Consider the following 12871-nt stretch of genomic DNA (forward strand, 5'->3'; position numbering starts at 1 on the left):
GCCTCGCTGGAGCTATGAGTTGCAGGCTGGTTATCCTTACTTTACATCTAGTATCACTTATGAGTGATAGCTGAGGAGCCCCCATGGTACTCAACTAGGCCCTCTGGATAAGTGAGACAGTTGTTTAGCTTGAACTTTTAAGGGGACCCCAGGCAGTGAGACTGGGACCTGTCCCTAGTGCATGAGCCGGCTTTTTGGAAATTAGTGCCTATGCTGAGACACTTTGCTCAGCCTTGGTGCAGGGAGGAGGGACCTGGATCTGCCTCAACTGAATGTACCAGGCTCTTCTGACTCCCCAGGGAGACCTTACCTTGGAGGAAATGGGAATGGGGGTTGGGTTGGGAGGGAAGGCTGGGGGTGGGAGGAAGGAGGACAGGAGAATCCATGGTTGATATGTAAAATGAATAGAAAATCTCTTAATAAAAAGAAAGAAAGAAAAGAAAAAAAAAAACTAGGAAAGCATCTAACATTGAAGCCTGGCCTCAATCTCTCAGAGAATCTGTTCATACTTAAATAATTATTAACAACTAAATATAGGTATTCTCTTAATTAGTCCTTATAGACTTAAAAACCTCAAGTAATGCTTTTATGTACTATCTGGATGCCATTGTTATATAATAAAAGCAATATAATGCATTAATGTTAGTATGATGATAATAGTAATATTAGTCATATTTAACTGAATTAAGGATACTATTTCAGTGTCATGGATCTGTTATTTTTTCAGTCTTTCCCTTTTCAGTTTTTGTCTGGAGGAATATATTTCCTTCAGCCCTTCTGTGTTTTCCTTTGTTGAAATGTCTGTCATCTTTGCGAACATTCAAACAACTTCATCAGGATTTGGAACTGAAGTCTGGCCTCACAGTGAGAGTAACTAGCATAGACTGAGCAAGGAAGGAGAAGAGCATGATGAAACTGTGTGGGCCTGGAAGGGCCATAAGCAACATGCGCAGAAAGACAATGGGCAGAACTGCATGTCTGGGAACAAGATCAACATCACTACACAGGATACTTCTGGTTGGAAATGGAAGAAGAGGGCAGGGTTTTTTAGATTTTTTTTCAAAGGTGCAAATCTCCAGCAGCTAGAGCAGAAAAGCTTTGCAATTGTCTTTGTGGAATAATTTGGAATGGATAAAGAAATCTCCCATCTTATAAAAAAAAATACATAGAAAGCTCTCCTCTTATTAGATAAACTGTCAAAAATGCTCTGTCATGAATCACTATAAGATTAGGCAAATTTAATGATTCAAAAAAAAAAAAAAACTTGCTAAACTGCAATAATGGAGTGACCTGACTGGAAAATCTGAACTCCCTTCATAGACATTTCTCTTGGCTAGACTCCATCAGCAAAGAATATGGTTATCCCTTACAGTTGAGAATTGTAAGAACTTAACTAATGTCTGTCATTAATCATCCTCCTAAGCTAAGGGGGATATCTCTTATATACCAGTTAAAGATTAGACTGCTAAACAGATGTTTGGATTTGTCTTTAGGTAGAAGACTAAGATAGATTGGTAAGTAAATTCTAGATGCCTAGGAAGATTAAGTGCTATTCAAGGGTTAAATCTCTGAGGAATGGAGGAAGAAAAAAGTAGCATCACACTAAGCAAGGCCTGAAATGGTGGACCCAACCGACTTAGATACACATTCAGAATCCCTTGAGTGATGGAGCCCAGCTCAGACAGCTAGGTCAGACTTTCTGGGCATGGGCCCAAGTATCAGTTTTGCTTATCTTGTTTTTTAGATCGCATATGTTTTACAACATAAAAACATGAGTGACAATAACTGAAGTATTTTATTATAGAGAACTTTGAACCCAAAGAAAAATCTTTGTTATTTCTCCAGAGTTTATAGATAAACATCTATTCTTGAGCTATGTCATTGCATTTTTACACATCTTCCCATCCTCTGCTTATATGCTCCCCATATTGTACCCACTGCCATTTTTTCAGCCTAGCACCAATGGAACTTTGAAGTTTATATTGAATATTAATAACATTCTACATATTAAATGAATTATTAGATGCTTAATATTTGTAAAAAATGTTTACAATAGTAATACATGAATAATATGAATAACAAACACCTAATGTTAAATAAATACTTCAGTGATCTTACCAAAAATTGGTCATATTGCTCACGGTCAATGCTTCGGGTACAATAGATGTCCCCAGTGTCCTTCTCTATGAAGAACAAATTGAAAGGCTCTTTGTCCACTCCTGGTCCACTAATGGAGTAAAAGATGGTGTAATTCTGGGCAGCATCAGATTGGATCTATAACAAGAAGAGATAATTTGGAGACAGAACAAGTACATCTTGATCACTATCTTAATCTAGCCTCTTGTGAGAGTTTACTTTTAATCACTTTCTCTCTTTCTTTTGTTCCTTCTTCCAACATCTCCCATTTTTTCAAAATCTTATCTCCATCCTGCCATGTGTGAAGCCACAGACTCTGCCCTTTGCTTGATCCCTAATGTCTGTGCAGTTCTGAGGCCCATGGAGCAGTGTGCCTTCACTGTCCTGTTCTGTTCCTGTACACAGTGCAGGACACCTTTCTGTGACTTCCAATTATTTAACACTGAAAACTGTATGATCACAGGCAAAGCAATACAACTTCTTGCACTGTTAATTCTACTGACCTCAGATTGTTGCAAAGCTGCCCTATGCTTGCATTTCAGCTGTGTGGCAGCAAGGCAGCTCACTTACTAACCCAAAAAGTGACCAATTTTTTAGGGGATAAATGTTCATTTAAGCCAGAGTTGGGTTATGCAAAATTGGTATATTTACTCTCTGCCGAGGAGAGCTTAGAAATCTAGCATAGAGTTGGAGAGATGGCCCAAGAGTGCAGGTGCTTGTCACCAAGCCTGACCACCTGAGTTCAAATCTTGGCACCCTTATGGTGGAAGGAGAGAACCAACTGTTCCTAGCCATCTGAGGACCCATGCATATGTATTTCTATGGCACAGGCATGCCCTCTACCCCAAATAAATAAATACAATGTTTAGAAAAAACTTTAAAAAATAGTATTTGGATGAAGAAACTCTATAGAGTTTCTCCATGTTCCTCATTATAGTGAATAGATGATACCAGTAGTATTAATAATTTAAGTTCCTCGTTCAATATATTGTACACTATTTGTTTATGTACTTTATTGGGGATAGAACTTAGGACCTTGTGCATGCTTGGCAAACAGATTACCACTGAGTCACATCCCCAGCCCATTAAAGTTGCGCCTTAGTTGTGTAGCTTGGTCCTCTTGTGGGACTCCTAGCAAGTGGGAGCAGGGGCTGTCTCTGATTCTTTTACTGGCTTTTGAGACCCTGTTCCTCAGACTGGGTTGCCTTGCTCAGTCTTAATACGAGGGGAGGTAATTAGTCTCATTGCAACTTGATATGCCATGTTTGGCTTGTATCCATGGGAGGCCCGCCCTTTCCTCAACAGAAACCAAGGAGTGGATGGGGGGGAACAGAAGAGAGGTTATGGGAGTGGGGCTGGAAGAAGAGGAGGGAGGGGAACTATGGTTGGGATATAAAATAAACAAACAAATAAATAAAAACTTTAACACATATGAAATTTTAACAAAAACCATGGGACAGACCTGCTGAACATGTTGTGGAAATGGACCTAATGAGTTCTCCATCAGCGAACATGGAATAGGAGCCCATCTTCTCTTACTGCGCGTGTGCACTGGGTCTTTGGTCTGTCTCTTCCTAAAAACCTACATTTGATGAGCAATGAAATACAGCTTTACTTAGCATTATTAAAACTGTGAATTTCTGTGTACTCCAAGATGGAGAAAATAAGTAAGAGTGATACATAACAATATCATGAATAATCCCTAAAGAATTTGTATTATGTTTTTTCAATAAACACACACACACATACACACACACTCACACACACACACACACACACACACACACACACACACACACACACACACTAACCTCTTACTACATCATATTGCCTAGTTCTATCAGTTTCCTGATGTAACTAGTTAGCAATCAGAATTTGGTTGGTCATTGATATAAGCATCTTTGAGAAGCTGTAGACTTTCCCTGCCCCACCCCCACATAATCAATTAACAAATACTTAAGAACTGGCTTCATTTCATGAAGCATGGTGCAGGTGAAATCCATGTAAACCCTGTCTATAAATATTTATGTTCCACCACAAAAACGTGAACAGCATTTATTCAAGCAGCTTTCATGCAATTTGGATAAAAAGAATAATGCTTTATAAGCATGAATTATATTTTAAATTCAAAGAAGAGTAGTCTTTGCAATCAAAAGAGGTTTAGTTCGGAAATCTGTTTATAAATTTAATCAGTAGTTTTATGAAACTCAGTCATTATGCTGAGTTTACTTAACGTGTGGCCATCTTCTCATGCCCAGGACTCATCACCCTTACCTACAAGACAGTGGGTTGAAGACCCATACCCCTTGTGGCCAGGCCATACATCCACTCTAAAGACAGGGAGGGGCCCTATGGAGTTTTCTGCTATGCGAATGGGTCCCTTGATGAGTACCACAAGCCCCACTGGAAGGAAGCCACAGGGTGGAGTGGCCCTGCTTGCCCTGCTTGCTTGTTCTCTGAGACCCGCCCCAGCCTTGTTCTTGTTCTTCAGGCTAGCTGTTCTTCCCACCACACCTCCAAGTTTATCTGAAACCTGTGATCTTCCGACGCTGCTCACTGGCCGTGGTCTTCTTCCTCAATACTAACTGGGTAAATGATGGTGGATATGCCACTCTTTTTAACAGTCCAGTCCTCACTTATGAGAATGTTGAGAGCAAAAGACAAAGGAATCATTCAAGGATGGCTTTAGGCTTGCGGATGCAATGGGAGCCCTGTAAGGACATCCTGCCCTAACCTGCTTTACCTTCTTTTCTCTTGCTGACAACTCAATTTCTATTTCCTTTTGTTCCTGCCTCTGACTGTCTGAGAGGAAGATGGAGAACCTCTTCTGCTCAGAAGACAAAAGCAGGTCATGTGTTGTATAAATTGTGCCGTCTTCTAGAATTCTGAAGGCTGGGTCACTGGACAGGATCAGGCTGGGTGACTTGAGGCACTCCTCCAGATTCACTGCAGGAAAGGTATTTCACAGCAATGTCAGGTTAAACCAGAAGGGAACGAGTCTTACAGGAATTACAACTGCCAGTTGACATGAGAGGAGCAGAAAGAGGGTGGGACGCTGAACACCTGCTTTTCTAAAACGTAGGGGCTATGAAAATTAAACTAGTGGAGTTTTGGTCTCCCCTCTGCCTTTCCCTTCCCTCCCTCTCCCTCCCTCCCTCTCTCCTTCTCTCCCTCCCTCCTTCCTTCCTTCTGTCCTTCCTTTTGTCCTTCTGTCCCTCCCTCCTTAGTTCTGTACTTTCTTCTGTCCTTCCTTCCCTCCCTCCCTCCCTCCCTCCTTTCTTCTTGGCAGTCAGTGCTAAGGAAACAACCCAGAACCTCATTCAGGAAAGTCAAGCCTCTACCAACTGAGCTGCATCCCTGCCCCTCCCATTACTTTCATCATGAATTAATTTAAGAAATAAACTATTCTGCAGCTTTATTGGTTTTGGTTTGCTTCTCCTTTCCCTAGTATCCAGGGGTTTGTGTACACAGGTCCTTGACTTGCAGTGGTTCAACTTCATGGGAGTGTGAAAGTGATACACATGTGGCAGCAACTGACTTTGAGCCTGGGGCTTTAATACTGATCTTTTTTTCAAGCTAAGGATATATGGTAAAGTCCTCCCTCCTGATGCTAGCCAGGGTTATGAACTGCTCCTAGTGATCCTTGAATAGGGAGATAGTAAGGGACCATGGTGGAAACTGTACAGTGGACCCTGTGGCTAAGATACGATGCTTGGTAGGTTAGATATACTGAATGCATTTCCCCCTTACTTTTAACTTATAATGGGTTTAAGAGGATGTGGTGACTCCATCATAAATCAAGAGCTATCTGGAGGTAGATAGGTTAATATGTATGTATTTATATGTTTATAGATAACATATATAAACATGTATATACATATATGTGTATAAATACATATAATGCACTGTATACATATATACATACAATGCACTATGAAGTAGAAATTTATATATATACAATTACAAATATATAAATTTCTGTTTCATAGTGCATTTTTGACTTACATAGTTTTAAACTGCATTTTTTATAAGATGGTGTTAGTAGATTTTGAGATTAAGTTAAAATTTATTTGGCAATAAGATAAAAGTTATGTTGTAATAGGTGAGAAACCTAGTCTGTTCTTGTGCAATATTTCTCACTAATGATGCAAATAATCTTCATGTAAAATCTATTTAAGGTTTGAAAAACTCGGTGCTTAATGCATATTGATGATTGTAGTAGTAGAATCCACTGACATTGTATTTGACTTTCACAAGTTATTCTGTGAAGTAGACATTATAAATTTTCAATAAATGTGTATTCATTGCTACCCACCACAAGCACAGATTTGATATGGAGCATTTCAACTTTGAGATTTGTTTCATGTTTCATCAGCCAAGAAACTTGACCCTGGAATTCTGGCAGCAGAAGAATTGACATGATTTAAGGTACACTTCTAGTGCTGATGCTTGGCTTTGTTTAAACTAAAATAATTTTTTTTCCTTCCCTGAGGTTTGCTAACTTGTCTAGCAAGAAAGATACACAACCGAATTTGATAGTTTGACTTCCTTCAACCACCATGAATAAAAAGGGAGCTACTTTCCAATGTAGGGCAAGGTTTAAAACTAAGTAGCAATTATATAACTTTCATCCCAAAGTTTCCAAAAGCAGCCCCAAACTAATTTCAGTAAGTTACAATTCCCAGGACAGAGTCTCACCTTTGCCTACAGGTGTTTCAGCTTTAAGATGAGAGGGAATTTGAAGAGAAATTTTTTGACAGGCATCGCAAAATAATACCAGAACCTCAAAAAAAAAAAAGAACAAATTCAAATATCACATTTGATCACGTTTTTCTTTACATTGCAATTTTGTCTGGTTGATAAAATTACTATCAATTTTAGAAACAAATGGATCTTTTTAATCCTCTACTTTTTCCTATTCATTTAGAAAGTGATTGGCACAGTCTTTGGGATCGCCAGGGTCATTTAGTATCAATGAAAAAGTTAAGTGAACAGTTCCTAGGACTACAACATTATTATATAAATGCAGCAAAATATATTATGATCCATTGAATTTATTGTATTGCCTCCAAGACTCTCTACAAACCTCACAGATCTTTGGCCTTGAAAAGTACTGAATTCTAGAATTCTATAAGCATTGATGTACTAACTCTCTCCAACCTTTTCTAAAACTACTTGAGGTTACTATTGAGGAAGCAAGAAATATTTGAAGTGTTTTTGAGGTTCATAAAAATAATACTTAGAACCAACCCACTGTCATTAAATCACTTTTTAGACTGTCTTAGAAAAAAAATCTTCAAAGTATGTTTTCAAACAACCTAGCTAAATGATTTAAACTAACAGAATTTTCTGAATTTCAATTATATTCAAGGCACAGCTATTGCTATAAAAATCTAGGAACTCCAAAGCAGACAGAAAACTATTTTAAAAAAATGAAAGTTATGAGCTCAGAGAATTCTATAAATTCAAAATAATTTTATTTCTTTTGCAGCACTTTATTTGCTTTTTTCTCTTTATTAAAATAATTCCATGCCTATTTTTTTTTTTAAAAAAAAGGACCACAGCAAGATTTCCCAGAATCACACAGATTACTTTGTGTTCAGTTTTTCTCAAAGACCAAGTTCTGAAGTCATGGGATATGCTATTTGTGTGAGGATGAGCAAAATGGTTAATGTTCATGTTAAGGATGCTGTATCCTTCTAACTCAACTCAAGTCTACCAGATGTATCATAGCAGCTTAAAACAGATTGTAAATTTGTTTTACAAATCTGTTAGGCATATAATGTGGCAAGCTACCATTTTATAGGTCACATTTGCATACAACTGCAATTTAAATAACCACTTATGAAAACAAGAGGCATTCTTATTCATTTGGCTTTTTAGAAATATCATCATCCCTAATACCAAGAATTGCACTAGTCTGTGCCTCAAGCCTTGCTGAAGATAAAGTTTAGGTAGGTAATTGTCTACATGTATAGCGTGGGTAAAGCCCATCATAATTAGAAATAGATGCATATACATATACATTTATATATGCATATACCTATGTATGCATATATGTGTGTACATATATTTTACAGAATACATCCACATTTCCAAAACTATCCTCATTTTAGTTCCTCCCTCTCTTAAGACCCCCACCTCAGGAATTCACCTTCTGTAGACACAAACAATGGAAGTTTCCAGAACTTCAGTAGTCCCTCTGCCTCCAAGTTAAAATTGGGGTCTAAATGACTTGGAAGGAGTTGTGACCTTTCCAGTCAGTATAGGATTCAAGGATGAAAGGACAAAGGATGAATCAAGGGATAAAGGGCTGTGTGGGGACCAGAACCAAAAGCAAGAAGAGACTGGGTTTAACCACATTTTACTTAACGGACACTAACTCCAGGTGGTCTCTGTGTGCTCTTCTCCCAGATAGTCACAGGGTGAGAAGTGGACCATCAACCCCGCACTATGAATTATTCATATGAAGAAAATGTTTGTGCTCATTCATGAAAATCCCCAAATTCTGAAAAGATAATTTACAACTAAAGTACTTTTGGTAAAATAAAAAAACTAAATTAAAAACCAGGGGGTCACAATGCAGAATTTCGAGATGGAGATTTGAGAAGCTTTCCCATCAAAGGTAAACATAGCATCCTGTAAACAGTTCAGAGTGGTCACAACCCAAGTGAGCGGCAACTTCCTGGCAATTCCAGTGACTGTCCCATTCCTCTTGTTGAGTTGAACTGCAGCCTCACATGGAAAGGTCTACCCTTCTTTAAAGGCTTCCTGAGTGAACTAAGAACATCTTGAGTAAGTCATAGCTGCACCCAGAATCCTTTTCTCTTTTTACTGCTCAGTGGACTAGCATGTTAAATGCACGAGCTTTGAAAATGCCTAGTGTCTAAAGCAAATCTCCGAAACTTCTGGGCCAAATTCCAAAAAGTTATTTCACTACTCCTTAGAAGAAAACACCACAGAAAGCTGAATGAGGGATTCCCTTGAAAGACATTACCACACAGGCATTGGAGCTTGGAGAGTAAGCTTATTCCTCCCCATTCTGGATCGATCACAAGCCCCTCTGCTCTTCTCTGAATTGCTCTCAAATCAGCTTTTCTTTTCCTCTGTCTATCCTGGCTGCCTTCCTTCCTGCCAAGACTCACTTTCAAGACCCAGCTGGCAGGAGGAAGCAGGTGAAAGCATGCCTAGTTCCCTAATCCTTTGGATGTTACTCACCAGGAGAGAGAAAAGGAGCTGCTTAGAGAAGGTGCTCCCTGGGGCAGCGAGGGCCACAGCCATCAGAAGAGGTCCCAATGGCCAGGGACGGTGGGCAGCTAATGGGGTGGCCTGGAGTGCACAGGGAGGCTAAGCAGATGCCACCACTTGTCAAGATGTTCTGGAGCCAAGTTGGCACAGATGAGGAGGCTTTGGAAGAGAGTCAGGAGACAAGTGATAAGAAACAGGAGGAGGAGCGACAGATGGCCTCCTTCCCTGGCCAGTCTTCCTCCTTCCAGTCCAACTCTCTGTGAATGTAGAGAGGTTTCCTACAAGTGAGGAGAGGGAGGCACAAAACACCCCATGCCCAGCCACTGGCTCCTCCTCAAAGCAGCTTTCAAAATTTCTCCTGCCACTTAACACATAGTCAGAAGCAGAAGACAACACCCTCCATCCTCAGCCCTCCTCCCTTTACCCCCAGGTAGAGGCTGTGAAGTCCTCCCAGTTATTATGTCCTCCCACAGCCTCCCCTCCTTCTTGGCCTTATTAACCTGCCTTGCCCCCCGGGTGCAAACAGGAATTTTGCATAAACCCTATGCCAAAAAAAAAAAAAGAAGAAGAAGAAAGAGAAAAAAAGAGATGCCTTGTTGGATGCATTGGCAAATCAGAGGACATAGCCTTGTGCAATCACTTCCATCTGGAGTTATCTCCCCATCAAAGCATTCAGGTATAGCCTGTGCCACGAAGCACTACAGCTTTGCCAGAGAGATGACATTCCAGTTGATGCCACGGGTACATTGTTTTTACCCCCTATTATTTTCTGTCTCCTAGGAGTCAGTCCTCTAGACGTCACAAGGAATATCCCAAAGAATATCAACCTCATAAAAACAAAATAATAATAATAATAAAGAAACAAGGACATAGTTTTCTTATTGTTTTCTTTTTCTTATACTGGATGTATTGTCATCCCCTCCCCCTGCAGGACAGCTAAAATCTACTAGACTAATCACATTAAAAATCATTCCATTTACCCTAACTGTGCATTACAAGTAATACAGAAGCTGACCTAGAGTACTGTTGTAATGATGCCATAGTACACGGGCTTTGTAAACAACAATAACTCTCACAATGGAGACTTTAACATCTTTTCTTTTGTTTTAATTCAAGTTGTTCCGTATCAGTTGCTTTCTATGACAGTGATAGAAGTTGGGGGAAGATGATAAATATTGCCAGGTATTAAGTGTTAGATATATGGATGAAACTAAATTCACATTTTCCAGACTATTCTATGAATCAAGAGCCATAGCAGACATTTAAGTCAGTGTTCCCAATACACCAACAAGGGCTTCTTTTAGCAAATGACAGAACCTTGGGAAAGTAAACCTTATCCCTGTGTTCATGAACAAATGTGTGAAAGTGGGCCGGAGATACAGTGTAGACCATGGGTTCAGTCCCCAGCACCACACGAACCAGGTATAGTGGTGCATGCCTGTAAGCTCAGGTGAAGGTAGGGAGTCAGACATCCATGGTCATCTCTAGCTGTTTGGAAAGTTGAAGGGTAGCCTGGGATACAGGAGACTTGGTCTCAAAACACAAAGTGAAAATGCAGACACTGTAACCTACGTCTGCCTGTCACCAAAGCACTACCTTTTATTTATTTTATCTCTTAATTTGCTGAGGCTACCTAAAGGTGTGCCAACAGATGTACTCACTGAACAACTCCTGAAAGATTCACATGCCAGACTTTGGGCTCTGCTAAGAGGGACGCCATTCAAGGAGAAAAAGAACACTGGAAAGCTCATGAAGCCAAAAGTAAGTACACGTTTTGGATACTGCATAAAAGTTTAAAGGATAAGGAAAGGACACTAGAGCAAATATTAAAGATCTTAGCACTTGAGAGCAAAGTAAATAACAGATCCTGAGTGCATAATTCAGAGACTAAGGAGAATTAATTGTGTTACATAGATATTGCATAATCTCTCATTTACCACAAATTTACAGTCATAAAGAGAAAAGCTTGATGTGTAAGGCCTCACATGGTGTGTGTATTTCTTTAATCATTAGCTTAAGGTACATCAAGAAGGCATCCCTATACTAAATAGTGTGTTTTAAGGAGATACGGCAACACATTTTAGAGAAATTGATTATATGTGGCCAATTTATAGGAAGAGGTAATCAAGACAAAAATTCACAATCTTAAAACAGTTATTTTTTTTAAACAACACTAAGGTGTCTGTCAGGTGACTTCATTTATTCTAAAAGACTAGACGTGCAGGAATACTGTACTGATAAAGTTATAAAAAAAAACTACTTTGGATAGAATACATATGAGTGGAAGGAACCAAATTCTGGAGTAAAGGAAAAATTGGGCTGCAATCTTATGGGGAAAATGTATAAACAAAAGGAAAAAGAAATCTTAGCAGTTGAAAGCAACATCCTTTGTCGTTTGAGCTTAGTGTACTACAAAAACAACCAAAACAAACAAATAAAAAAATTTATTTCCTGCCATTTCCTCTGATTAGTATTTTCTCTGATGACCTTCAAAGTTGAATATTTAAAACCTATTTTTAATTATAACCTTCCTGTCAATTGTTCATTTTCTGTATTAAGCAGCACGTTATTAAATGATGACTTAGAACATGAGAATATATTTTCACTGCCTAGAGAGAAAAGCCCTTCCATTCCATTGAACTTGAAAACTGTCTGGGTAAAAGGTTAATAAACTAAGAAGTAAATTATTTGTGAAAAAATTAAGCCGGGCGGTGGTGGCGCACGCCTTTAATCCCAGCACTCAGGAGGCAGAGCCAGGTGGATCTCTGTGAGTTCGAGGCCAGCCTGGACTACCAAGTGAGTTCCAGGAAAGGCGCAAAGCTACACAGAGAAACCCTGTCTCGAAAAACCAAAAAAAAAAAAAAAAAAAAAAAAAAAAATTACTAGGAATGATTTCTGAAGGGTTCTTACAGAGATTACTAGTTAATTTTACATAAAGTGACCACTCCCAATTATTATCAAAACTGTTGTCAAGCCTAAGAAAAGAAACGTCAGCACCCATCCAAGGGCAATTTAGGGCTCTCTCAATTTAGCACACACACTTAATTCAAGCTGGTTTAAGAGAAGCATGACCTCCTTCATGAAAATGCATCACAAGTGATTTAACTGAGCATTTAAGCCATTCCTAACACTTACTCATTATAAGGACCATCTTCATACATAGAACTATTTCTTGAGCTAGAGGTTCTTTATGTTTGTTATGTTTTAAATTAACCCCCTAAGTTAAACATTTTCAGAATCTGATGTTGGAGAATTTGATAAGCTAAGACACTCATAATTCTAAATTATGCACTCTCTTGGTGAATTTCAATTAAAAAATGGCACTTAAAATCTTTAATATTCATAGTTGTGTCATATATAGCAAAACTTTCATTAGAAAGGAATATTTTCCTACACGGTTCTGTTTCTATTCTCATTAATAAGGTATATGAGGTCCTTACATTTATAGATACAATAATAATATATAGATATGCACAATATAATGTAT

The 12871-nt window shown here is 38.9% G+C and overlaps 1 protein-coding gene across 2 annotated transcripts in view; it reads right to left on the reverse strand.

Moving 5' to 3' along the window:
• Dsc1 (desmocollin 1) overlaps positions 1-9417 on the reverse strand; it is a 28533-nt gene extending 19116 nt beyond the window's left edge. For both annotated transcript variants that reach the window (XM_052741419.1, XM_052741420.1), the window contains exons 1-5: positions 9355-9417; positions 6835-6919; positions 4880-5082; positions 3599-3718; positions 2119-2274 (exon numbers count right to left, since the gene is read on the reverse strand). In XM_052741419.1, coding sequence (XP_052597379.1) covers positions 2119-2274; positions 3599-3718; positions 4880-5082; positions 6835-6919; positions 9355-9417 — 627 coding nt within the window. The remainder of the gene's footprint in view (positions 1-2118; positions 2275-3598; positions 3719-4879; positions 5083-6834; positions 6920-9354) is intronic.
• Positions 9418-12871: the final 3454 nt, after the last annotated feature.

Source organism: Peromyscus californicus, unplaced genomic scaffold (genome assembly GCF_007827085.1).
Source record: "Peromyscus californicus insignis strain IS unplaced genomic scaffold, ASM782708v3 Scaffold_17__1_contigs__length_78620276, whole genome shotgun sequence".
Classification (NCBI taxonomy): Eukaryota; Metazoa; Chordata; class Mammalia; order Rodentia; family Cricetidae; genus Peromyscus; species Peromyscus californicus.